Genomic DNA, 13,828 nt, shown 5'->3' on the forward strand with positions numbered 1-13,828 from the left:
TTCTTAACACTCTGCTAAAATTCATATAACTTCTATGTGGATCTCATCATCCGTTTGATTAGTCACATACTAAATTGTAACACCTACATGAATTTCAACGATTAAGAAAAATACATTTAAAAAAATAGAAAATATATTAATAACAGTCTTCACAGTTCTACCAGTGCAAACACCCATTTGATACTTGTCTTTATCTAATTCTTCTTATTACGTATTCCTCTCTCTTGGATAGCAATGTATGTTTTTCCCCAGCATAAATACTCGTGTTGTAGAATAAGGGAGGAGAGGGAATGTAATCTCCAATCCCAAATTGTTGATATCCCTTGAAATTTTTGGCTACTACCACTTTGCTTATTATAGCTAATCACGAACAAACTTATTGTAGTAACTAAGTATATGTTTAGTTTTTCTTTAGAAAATTAATTTTGAGAGCAGAATTGATTTTACATTTGGTTTCACATTACAAAAGATTTTCAAATTGACGATAGGTCCAAAATTAATTCTGAGTAACTTGGATAATTTGTATTAAATTTTACTCCTTAATTAATTCTATAATGAAAACATTCAACCATAAATCACACTATTTTAAAATCAATTCCAACCAAAATCAATTTTATAAGATGAATTACATTCGAAATTAATTTTATCAAAATTCATCCAAACAAACACTACATCTCCCATAAGAACTGTGTATCAAGTAATCAACAATCATGGCGAAAGAGAAAGTTAACACTAATCAAGGACTGGTCACATCTATATCTTTACAAGAACCTTTAGCTTCTTTACATTATAATGAATGAAAAAATAGCTAATGCATCTTCGGACCCAAGAAAGAAAGAAAAAATCACATACAAAACAAAATGAAGAACAAAACTAAAATGCAATTCATTAGATGATTTTAGTATTGTTCTCCAATCCAAATTAGAATTTCACCTCAATAATCTATATTAACATTTAATGCAAATACTTTATTAGGCAAATTATCGAGATGAAACTCTAACTCTGATTCAAAAACACTAAAAGCACCTAAAAAACTTCATCCAAATTTTGTCCCAAAATGAATTTACTTTTAACAAGAATACGTGACATCCCCAGTTAGCTAGTAGTAGTGTTAGATGAGATTTTAACCATGACTGAAAGTGGAATGTTGACCACATGACCTTGATTCCCAAACAGCCCAATTCTCCCAAAGCTGGCCACAGAGCTGCTAAGGGTTGCATTCAAGAGCACAGACAAGACCTGCCTCTCACCACTGCCAATACAGAAGTGAGTTGGAGACACTTTCACTGAAACCCCATTAGGAGCAGTCCAACCAACACTGTAAGATTCATTTTGAGCAATGTTTTGGACTGTCCTCTGCACTATTCTGGATTGGTTCAGCTTTGATATAGTGATTGAGGGCAGGTTCAGATCAGGACCATAGACAGTCAAGTTATAGAGCGCGCAATTTTGGCCCGTGTAGTTTAGCACCACGGGAGCTGAACCGTTGATTCCACATAGAAATGACATGTAATCATCATAACCTACAAAGAAACATGCATGTAAGACTTCCACATTAAGAAACCAGGACTACTAACATCAATCATTAATCAACCAGTTTACATAAAACTAGACGTAGTTAAAAAAAATGAGTAAATACATGTGAACTGGTGCAGTTAAGTTATCACCTTCGCTTATTCAATTTATTGCACAATTTGATAACCCAAATAAATTCAACAACTTCAAAGGGAGAAGGAACATCCTATAAATTGCTGTGTTTCATCATAAAAAAGAACGTTATGTAAAATGTTCAAAGATTAACTACATTGTCCTGGCCCTGCCATTATAATGGAGTATCATACCTATTATCTAACTTAAACCATAATCGTAGCTGAATTTTCATGCCACTTTTTATATATTGAAACATGAGAATTTTTATTGAAGCAAAATGATTGCAATGCTTAAGTGACTTACCAGAATCAAAAACCAAACCCGGATTCAGTGCTCCACTTGCATTCACAAAACCACTTCCCATGTCAAAAGGAGTTGCCGGAGACTGGTTTTGATCTGGAGAGGCATATGATCGCTGAGCCATTATTGGCCCACCACTCTTGTCATACAGAGAGGCTGTAGTAGAAAGAGCAGATCCAATAGCTGCAGGACTGAAATTGGGGAACTTTTGCCTAATTAGTGCAGCAAGACCAGCAACATGTGGTGCAGCCATGCTTGTGCCAGACATCAATGCAAAATTCTCACCTGTTGGCAATGCAGATTATGTGACATTATCAGCATGCATTGAAAAAAAAATAGCATAGTTTATTACTTATATAGTTGTTTTTAACATATGATTGGTATCAAAACAAGTCATTAAACTTGACAAAAATTTTATGTTTGGTTTCCTAGTATAAACTTTTATGTATTTACAAACCTAGGAATTCAACTGAATCAGTGCCAACAGAACTCCAAGCAGCCCATATAAAATTTCCCGGAGCTAACAGGTTAGGTTTCAAAATGTCAGCTTCGTGAGGAAGACTGTCCTCTGGATCTGGTCCTCTGGCAGAGTAATACATAACCTTTGGGGCAACATTGCTGTAGTTTGGTTTCAGTCCACCGCAGATAGTGGCAACAGCCCCAAATTTAACAATTTTCTTTGAAACTGCATCTATTTCCAACGAAGAATTGTAGTATTGCGTTAAAACCTGACCAGTTCAAAATAAAAGGGAAACTGTCAGGGGATTATTCCTCATGCACATGTAAGATAGAGAGAGTAATAAGTTGGCTGACATATCAGCCAAATCCATGCATTCTTTTTACAAAGAAAATAGATGTTCTCACTGAATTCTCAGCATCAAAAGATGCCATTTATTGTAAAATGAAAGCCCAAGAAAAAAAGGACAATACACATAAGCATAACAACAAGGAAGCACAAACACTTCAAAATATTAATCATGTATGTATCATATCCATGTCAGACACTCAAGAGTTTTTGAATATTTCTAGCAATATATTATAAACTTTTATGCCAATAGAATGTCATTAGATAAATTATAGCATTTTATTATGTCTAAAATGACTCATGCTCCCTTTTAAGAATTTACGTTTTTATTTTTGGAATTTAAGATTTGTGTTTTATATTCATTTTATACTGATTTATATGTTGTATTATAGCCATGCTGTGTCAAAGAATAAGTTTCAAAATTTATTTCCATGTTCTCTCTATGCTCTCTAGATATTCACGTGTATATGAGGGGAAATGGATAATGCAAAGCACCTTGGAATCATTTGTGGAAGCAATTATTATGCCAGGCATTTTCATTGGAACAGGGTTAAGCTGAAAACCAATCACAAAGGGATCCATATAGAACACAACACCAGCTGCACTCAGGTTTTTGGCTGTTTCTGAGGCCCGTTTGATGGTGGAGAGTCCCAGCACAAATCGAATTGAATAGCTGCACATCAAGAGGTTTCCCTTGATCAAACTCTTATTGAACTTATATGCATCTTGGCACTCACCAACATACATATCATCAGCAACTGTGGTGTCATTGCTCAAAGCATGATGTGCATGAATCAGTTTATAAAGTTTGCTTTCATCTGTGCCAGCTGAGGACAATAATAATAAAAATGAAAAAAAAAAAGTGGGTCATAAATCAATGTCGGCAGAAATATTGAAGAAATAATAAATTCATAGATGAACAATTGAACAAATTTATAACTAGAGGAGGATCTTCAATCTAACATTAAGAAATCCTTGAAGTTGAAAGCAACAAGAACTGATTGTCCACAAATAGAGTGACAACTATAGATCTTAGACCTTTCCCCCCTTTCTTGGGGATCATGTCTAGTGAAAGATAGATAATGAATTAAAAGTACTTTCCAACTGACATTAAAAAAGAAAAAGAAGAAAATTACACTAGCAAACTAAACTTATTATAGTCATTCATGCAGCACAAGAAAGTACGAGAGCAGTCAGAATATAATTCACGCCCAAAAAATCCCAATAATACAGTGAATATCCTAGTGATGATAAATTCAAAATCTGATTCATAATCTCAAAACTAGTGAATATAATTAACTTCATATTGTTTTTCCACTAAATTAAACCGTGAACGAAAATTGACACCAAAGCCTCATTGAAGATCTTCACTACTTGGGCAACACAAAAGAGAAAGTCCAATCATTAAAGTCCGTAACATTACCCCCCCTCTGGTGAGTTAGTCTAAAATAAATTCTTATAAGGTTAACCATTTACCAGGAATTGAGAAACAAAAACTTACGTGCAAGACCAACTCCAGGTATGGTCACATTATTTCCAAGAAATATGGAGTTGCTATAAACCCGGTCATGAGAGGCAGCACCAACAGTATAGATCCATGGACTGAAGGAGAACATGCTTGTTGGTGATGGTCCAGTATTTCCTGCTGCTTGAACTACAAAAATACCTTGCTTCACAGCTGACAGCAAAGCCATGTCTATTGGGTTGAAGAAGGTTGCAACACCAGGAGGACGTCTATTGGGAGTAATAGACAAGCTTATTATGTCAACCCCATCCTGAGCTGCCTGCAAACATCACACTATTAGTGTTACAGGCAAAGCAAAATTGGATGCAATTTTATTGTGAAGGACATGCATGGAAATCACCACTATCACTTACAACTCTCAACACTACAGAAATTTGAAAGGCAAGGCATGATGGATAGACAGAAGACAAAATAAAATTGAAAATCAAATGCCATGGATCCTAAGAGGTGAATTAAGAATCCTAAAACAATGTGAAATGTGCTCTTCATTACTGCTGGGGTAGGGGCCAAAAGGAATACAAGGCCAATAAACAAGACCTTGAAAAATAGATAACAGTTATAAACTTTATTAGGGAATTGCACTATCATATACAAACATGCTAGGGGAAGGAAAACCTTAAATCAAAGAAGTGAAGGGAAAAAATGACCTGCTCAAGTAAAATTATCATATAACTGACATGTAAATTGTTTGGATAACAATGTGTCACATGTCTGAATAAATTAAATATGTACCTGGTCAATAGCTGCAACAACATCTGCAGCAAATCCTCCAAAGCTTTTGTATAGTGCCTTGTAAACAGCAATGCTGTAAAAGATTGAAATGCAACACAAGCATAAATTATTTTTCTTTTAAAAGTCATGGGAAGTTGAATACTTAATACTATGGGGATAGCACATTCTATGGGATAGGGGAATATGATGCACTGTAGGGTAATTGATGGAACTATGAGTTAATACAGAGGAGGGAAGAGAAATGGGAGAAGACCACACCACATCCTTCAACAGATATCCCTTTTGATTCAGAAACTTGGCTCTATAACTGAAGAAGCTTCACTTCAGTTTTCAGATGCCAAAACAGTTTTACAAAATCATTCTCTCGTCTGAAAATCACAATGAAAATCCAATTTACAGTTTTTCGATGCCAGCAAGAATCCTTACCACTAGATGATCCATGGTCAGTCAGTTAACTGGACTTATTGAAATTTCTATTTATTTAGCTATAACTGGACTCTTCTTATTTATTTTATTTACCATTTCTTCTCAAATATGTAATTGTTCAAGTCGTTTGGTCCACTTCCACTCAAAAAAAGGGTCCTTTGGTCCATTCCATCATATCATCAAATTAGTTTCCCTTTTTTTCAACCATTAAATTGAAGCCCCCACGGCATTTCTTCTCTCCTGCAAGAGAAGCTGCCCAAATTTTATTGTAAAAAATGTTAGAGATGTATTATCCCCATAGTACTAAGAATTCAACTCCACATGACTAGCTTTTCTGACAACAACAACAAACAGATAAAGTCTTTACCTAATGGCTTAAGCTTTTGAATGGTTGTTTCTGACATAGTTCCAGATTATTTACTGTGACATGGATCTTTATGGTATAGTTCTAGATTATTTACTTTTGGTGGAATGGTTTCAGAAACAACCATTCCAAAAGCTTAAGCCATTATGTGAAGCAGAATAATGAACAACTCCATAAGATCATCATAAAGATCCAACAGATTACTATAAGCATAAAAGTAATGATAACACAAAATAAAATAAAATAACTAAGACATAGTTCCAGATTATTTACTGTGAACGAGGAGCCATCCCGCTAGCATTCCCAAAGTGATGTCCAGCAACAATCACTGGAATCCCATGGTTTCCTGCTGCAACAGATGCTGTGTGCCTGTGTATGTTAGTTACATCAGAATGGGAATTTAGTTAAAAGAGAAGTAAACATAACTAATTATGTTATGATTAAAACAAATTTGGTAACAGTCCAATATGAAAACACAAATTTGGGCTATTGCAATTCCAGTTTCCAGAACATTCTAAAGAATCTCAACACTCCAAGGAACATTCTAAAGAATCTCAACACTCCAAGGAACAGGAGAAAACACATTTCTGAGCTCAAGGTTCTGATAAGTATAAGCTAGACATAATTCACCAATGGTGAAACTTGAAAGAGAGAAAACTTCAAAACCAAAATGAAGGTACTGTTAAAAAAAATGATCAATAATTTGTAGTAATAGGTAGACCAGTAGTTGTTGTAGAAAAAGGATGACAACTTAGACTTTGTCATCATGGACTGGCCAAAGCAAAGTAGATGCTAACAAACAAATCATATTTCCCCATTAAGTATCCAATTAGTAGTTGGACATTTGGATGAAATCAAGAGAATGGACCATGAAGCTACTACAACCAAACATAACACCCACAAAAGAAAATCCAAGAACTCACGTTCCATGGCCATCACCATCAAAGGGAGAAGCATAGTCCTGAGTCGAATTAAATATTCCTCTGGTTATGGCAGAAGCTGCAAAATGACGGGCCCCAACAAGCTTCCTATTGCAAGAACCAGATGGAAAGTCGCGAGTAACCTCACAGATGCCAGAAAAATGAGCAGGAACGGGATACGGCTTTTCATATTTGTTATCATCAAAACTAGGATGTGTTGGATCTATGCCGGTGTCAACGAACCCTATAACAACTCCTTCTCCAGCAGTCTCAAACCCACCATCTTGAAACCATGCTCCCTGTGGCAGACCCAAAAACTGTGGTGTATGCGTAGTCGCAGTCCTTACAGAAAAATCCAAAACCACATTGGACACTTCACTACTCCTTGATAGTTTCTCTGCCTTCATGATTAAGCAATTTCAAAGGGTAAGAATACTTTTACTTGCAGTAAATTAAACAAAAAAGTTAATAGTGCTTAAACATGGACGGGCACCGATGGGGAAACCAAATCATCAATATAAAGAAACAACTACACACTATACAATGTAACTAATCATAATTTTCTTAAATGATAAAACCATGACGATGAAAACTAATGTCATACCTGTTGTTGGGTAACCAGCACCGCGAATCCATTTATCAGGTAATGGTAGCTATAGAGCTTCAGATATTTCTCTCCATTTAACACTTTCTTCAACAAAGAATCATGAACCCGAGAAATGTAAGAGCCATATCTCTTATCTGTCTTAGTAATATTGCCATACCTTCAAAACAAAAGTAAAATAAAACAAAAATAGGATCACATATATCAAATTTTTGCACCAGATTTCACAAACAACCTCAAAACACTCAAAATTGGAAGGAGAAAAGAAAAAGAAAGGATGAAGCACAATACTGAGAATTGAGAACATCATTAACGATTAACAAATATAATAATACGTTTCAAACAAACAACCTATCATCTATAGATGTTAAGCAATCATTTAACCAGCACTTTTCATCTTACCAAAAACACACAGCTTCCACAAGAAGCCTCAATGATTTTTGGGACCAAATAAAAATTGAAAAAAAAAAAAAGAATTGGAAAGCTAAACATCAATGACTTAAGAATACAACACATGAGCACACCATTCAATGCTATTGCTACCCAAAGAAAAATACCAAGAAAAATACACAATTTCTTTCCACTAAAAGAAATAAAAAATATATATATAAAAAAAACACTAATCAGCAACCCCAGCCCCACATAAAACCTTCAAACCAAGCTTGTGTTTGAGTGAGGTGATACCTTCTTGGTTTTTTAAATTGAGTTCTGCCAGGTGCAGCAGCAGCATCTTTGAAGCCATTAACCTCTCTTCTCAACCCACCATAGTAATGAGAAACAGGAGCATGTCTCAGAGTAACAACATACACATCAGAGGTAGTAGCATCATCTGAATCACCTTGACACAAGCATGGCAAAAAGCAAAACACCACCACCACCACCACCAAATGTGCCACATAAATGTTCCCCATAAGGATTTTCTAGGGAAACAAAAGCACAAAAGCAGAAGACCCAGTTGGATCCGAAACCACCCCACCAAAAGTGAACAATAACAACAACAATTCCTCACCGACCCACATGCTCCATTCTCAAGTTCAAGCCTTTTTTCCCTTCAGTGTTTTTTTTTCAGTTCAGTGAAGGAAAACAGAACACCCCAAGTGAGAGACAATGACAAAGCAAGCACCTTTTTGGCGAGGGAGAGAGTGTTTCAGTATTAATAGCTGGAGTAAGAGAATCTGCAAGCAAAAAACGCCTTCTTTATTGGGTTGTGTGAATTTGAACGTTTTATTTATTATTCAATGGAAATAAAAAAAAAAAAAAAAAAGGAAAATATGTTATGTGGGAATAGAATGAGAAAGTGAACGTTTTATTTGGTTTTATTCGATTTTGGACATTTTCGTTCCGGTCGTTGGCTGTCAATATGTGTGAAGTGTGAGTGAACATTGGAGCTTTCCTGTGACTTGTGTAATGACAACAACCTAGTACTTTTTTTTTCTTGTTTCACTTTTTTTATTTTATTTTTCTGTCTTCTTCTTCATTTTTAAAGATTTTTTAAATACATTGAGAAAAAAAAGATTTTAAATACACTTTTGGTGAATATAAAAAAAAATTATTTTGGCAAAGTAAAGTTTCTTATAGTTGTACAAAAATAAGAGGGGAAAAGTAAATTCAAGAATAATTTAGGCGTCGTAACTTAATCGATGGAAAAATAATTTTATAAAAAATTACCACCATAAAGTATTATAATAAATAAATAATCCTTTTTGTTTTGGCAAGTACCAAGTACTCTTTTACTTTTTTGCTTTATACATCTAACTAAGACAATGTCTTACTTTTTTTTTATTTTGCAAAGGAGGAATTATAGTATGGATTTAGCTTATGCCGAAAAAACTATTTCACAAATATTTGCAGACAACATTGAAGTCTACGTGTAATATATATAGATAAAGATGTCCTCATATCAAATATCAATACTATGAGTCATGAGTCGTTTAATATTTATTCACAACAAGATTGTGGGTAAGTATATTCTAAATTATAAATGATTGTAAAAGAGAAAGAGAATTATTTAATCAATTAATTGGATATATTTTTTGAGATTTAGCACGCAATTAGAAGATAATTGAATTTTTTTTAATATTTTGTTAAAAGTTTGACTTTATGTTCTTTTCAGGAGATGGAGGTCTAGTTGATATTTTCATTTCAGATCTATAGGAGATCTCAATCTTTCTTTAGATGTATTTTTTCTCTTTTATGATTTATTTAAGACAGATTTAAGATAGTATTACAAGAAATCTATTCAACCAATGGTCAAATAGAGAAACTTATCTTGTTCAAATAATAATAAAAACTTAATATAAATGTAGTCTTCTTAAGTATATAAACAAATGATAAAATATCAAACATTAAAATGGGTAAGAAGAGACAAATATGTAGGAAGAGTGAGTTGTATGTGAAGTTGTACGGAAGAAAAATAGGTTTTGATATGGTATAAATTCATACATAATAAAACCATGTCTGCCTATATATAAATATAAATATAAATAAATAGTAAAAAAATTAGAATTTCAAATCGTGAGAATATTATCCATATGTTAGTATTATTCTTAAAAATGTAATTTCATCAACCGTTTTTACATAAGAATATACTTTAAGCTTGTTACATTAAAAAAAAAGTAGCTAGGTAAATAAAAACATTAAATAAAAGTGTAGCATTTATTGTAATAGATTCGCATAAATGATTGATACTATTTATTTAAGTAATTTGGTTTCTGTATTTAGGATACATTGAGTATTAAGTCCCTTACATATCAGTTTGTAATATTTCTCATGTTTTTACATATTTCAGATATCAACAAAAAATAATAATAATGTTTTAGTTCCTACCCGCTAAAAAAGTTAAAGCTTTGAATTTAAGAGAAATTTTTCTAAAATGTTTATGGGGTAAAAAATTCTCTATTGTATTATTTAAATTATAAATTACCTTGTGCCAGAAATGTAAATTATACCTTACCTATAAGACTATAGCATTTAATATTTTATTTAAAGAAATACAGTAACAAACACCTATATTTTTTTATTGAGAAAATAAAATAAAAATATAAAAAAGGACCCTAAACACGTGCAAATTGAACACCTATAGTATTAACTTGGAAGGTGGACATGAATGTTTAAAGTAGGAAAGTCTAGCAGATAAATTCATTATCCTAAGAAATAGCCTAAAAATACCCTAGCTTCTTAATTAGCTAAAAGATCAATACAAAAATTCTCTTTTCTAACAAGGTAATTAAGATACTGATAAACGAATAATAATGGAACATTTTTTCTTTATAATATTGATGTAATGAGTTTTTTAATTTTGTTGTTGATTAATTTTTATTGGAAATATGATTAACAATCTTTAATGATTTTTTTTCTCTTAATTACTTTTTTATTTATAATTTTTTTATCTTAATTCATAGAACACAAATGTCTTTTAACTAAGATAGTAATCTCGCATAAAAATCTTCTTACTTCCCTTCAGACTCGATAATTTATCAAAAATTTTATCATTGCGATAATTTATCATTTGGCATACCTTGGGCGAACACCATTCTATTCCAAAAATTAGGTAGGATTGATCCGTATTTTCGGTTTGAAATTAAATTACAATAAAAGGCACGCGTGTGATGGGTTGGGAGGAGCCATGTGAGTATGCCGAATTGTAAACTTAAAAACGTGATCATAAATTGCTTTTCCACTTAATAATTAAGGTTAAGTTATAATTTTGTTCATATGTTATTTTAAATTTGTGAGATCAAAATAAATATATATAGTTTCTCCATTTTCTAAGATAAGTAATTTTAATCTTTTTGTCACTTATTTTGATATGACATATTAATATTGACGTAAAATTTATATAAGGTGTTAACATAATATTTATGTGAAAAAAATTAAATAAAATAAAAAATAAAAAATATCTTAATAGATATTGAATTCATGATCTTTTATTATTCATTAAAGATAATAAATCACTAACATATTTATTTTGTTTAATTAATTATATTGACATTATTTTTTATGTATTATTAATCTAGAGTTATTAATTTTCATAAAATTATCAAAATTTATAAATTATAAATTTTTACTATATAATTTTTTAAATTTTATTTTATATCATTTTACATGTTTTATTTTGAATAGTTTAGATATTTTTATTTTCATTTTGCCAATTTTTATTAAATTTCATAAATTAATATGCAAATTATTTGTATGAATTTTTTTATAAATTGATTTTAATATACATATTAGTTTTACTTTAATTATTTACATAAAATTATTCGTAGACAAGGCAATAAAACACTTATTTTGTCTAGTTAACTATATTAACATTATTCTCTATGTATCAATAGTAAAGAGTTTTTTTTTTCAAATTATCAAAATTTATAAATTAAAAATATTTAATATATAAATCTTTTTAATTTTAGGTAAATAAGTCTAACTTGGTGAGTTAAGTTGTAAGAAATTTAAAACCTTAATTTATGATATAAACATGAATAAATCATTCAGTAAGCGAAAGTGTACACGAAAACATATACATCTTGTAGCTATTATTATCAAGCTCTATATCATATGTTTTCTCACAAGTAAAAATACTTAATATATCAGTGTTTTATAAACATAAAGAGATCTTCTAATCTTTGTCTTTTCTGAATGTGTGAATCAATGAAACATTACAAGCTTTATATACCTAAGACAATAGACTCCTTAAAATCCAAAATATAATCGTTCCTTTATTATTTGGCTCCTTCATCAAAAGTCAATAATACAAAATAAAAAACTTTGTAACAACTACTTCAATTCTGTGTATGGACCACATAACAGTTATATGCTAACATTCTCCCACTTGACTCATATATTACTAATATAATCTTTATTTTGACAAACAAATATGACTATAACTTGTCAATTTAAACTTGATATTGTCACTAAAAATTAATTACACATGAATCACGACGGTTATATTTTAGATTAAACATTTTCTTCCATGAATTACAATATGTAACCTTTTCTTAGTGAAATATAGGGTCTTAACATTATTGATTCAATTTGAATCCTTTCATGACTAACTTAATGTGCACAAGTCATAGAATGAAAAAAAACATAAACATTAATGCAAGCCCTTAAGTTGCATATGAACCATTGTTTATTTTTATTGGACCATTGTTTATGTCTATATACTCAATAGAAATGAACTTTCCTTTAATGTCTACTTTATGTCAATATATATGTTTATCTTGGCTTTCACCCTTATTATTCTTTAAAAAGAATACTTAGCCTAATTTTTTTATTGGCCTTCAATGAAATTGACACCTTTAAGACCAAAAACTTTATGGTTGTGAATAATTTCATACTATTCAATAAATTATTCCCTTAAAGTGATTCTTAAGGGTATTACATACTCCCACTTATTTTCTCAAATTTCATTTGTTGAGGAAATTCACTTCCACTTATTAAGAATTTTTCTTCTCGCTATCTTTTGGAATGTAAGTATAGGGTAATAAAATATAAACCCTTTCATGATAATATAAAATTAATGTTATGATAAATCTTAACTTGTAAATTTTAACCTTTTGGTACAAGATGTGTATAGAATTTACAAACTGTATATATGAAAGATAAACATCATAATAAAATAGATCATGCCTATGAGTATAGAAATATCATGACATTTAGTCCATAACTTGATAAACTATTACTTTCCTATCGGGCCAAATAATAATTTATCTATAACATTGTTTAGGGTGTTATGGCTTCTCTTAAACATGTAATTCATATAAGTCTTCATAATATGTAAAACAAACGTCATGTTTACCAATATAAAACATGTCCTTAATTTATGAATTTAGAGACATAAAACTTGCATGTGAGTCAAAGTCTTATTCAATTAGATTCATAACATAACCTTATGATATAATTATCAAATTATGTTCATTTTCTTAATTCTAGTGGGTAGATTATGAAATATAATTTAATATTTTATCCTAATTGATTATACAAATATAACAAAAAAAATTGTGGGATAAAAATTATATATAAGTATAATCAATCACAATATTGTGTCTAATTCCTCATGAGATCTTAAATAACTTAATATATAATTTTAATTAATTAAAGATGATATGACTAAGCAATAATTAATTCAAATTATAAGGATCACTAACAAATTCCTTTGATTTTTAATACCAGTTCTTGATACCCATAAAGAGAATGTGGTGAATCGAAAATTTAGAAATTAATTCTTAGCTAAAACCACTTTTTTTTCTTAAAGAATATTATGGCCATCAATTTTTAAATGCCAATAAAACTTTATGGAATATAATGATTGCAAATTCAAATTCATTCTTGGTTATCACAATTGGTCTAACTTTATTTCATTTGAACCATATATGTAATCACATAATTAATTCAATAAGCAAAAAACACCATTGTATTATATGCATGGACAAATTCTCCAACATACATCTTCAATCTTGATATTCTTTATCATGCATCAATCACATCTTATGTAATGTCATACTTA

General features: G+C 30.9%; 1 protein-coding gene across 1 annotated transcript; it reads right to left on the reverse strand.

Annotated features, from left to right (window-relative positions):
* Positions 1-652: 652 nt before the first annotated feature.
* LOC114367966 (subtilisin-like protease SBT2.2) lies at positions 653-8,513 on the reverse strand. Its single transcript, XM_028325261.1, has 10 exons — positions 8,011-8,513; positions 7,327-7,486; positions 6,726-7,123; positions 6,076-6,171; positions 5,013-5,085; positions 4,257-4,539; positions 3,251-3,582; positions 2,408-2,678; positions 1,954-2,235; positions 653-1,523 (listed from the first exon to the last, which is right to left on the reverse strand). Exons 1-10 carry the CDS (start codon positions 8,235-8,237, stop codon positions 1,096-1,098), a joined length of 2,550 nt encoding a protein of 849 aa, XP_028181062.1. The 5' UTR covers positions 8,238-8,513; the 3' UTR covers positions 653-1,095.
* Between the last annotated feature and the right edge of the window lie 5,315 nt (positions 8,514-13,828).

This window comes from Glycine soja, chromosome 9 (genome assembly GCF_004193775.1).
Source record: "Glycine soja cultivar W05 chromosome 9, ASM419377v2, whole genome shotgun sequence".
In the NCBI taxonomy this organism is placed as follows: Eukaryota; Viridiplantae; Streptophyta; class Magnoliopsida; order Fabales; family Fabaceae; genus Glycine; species Glycine soja.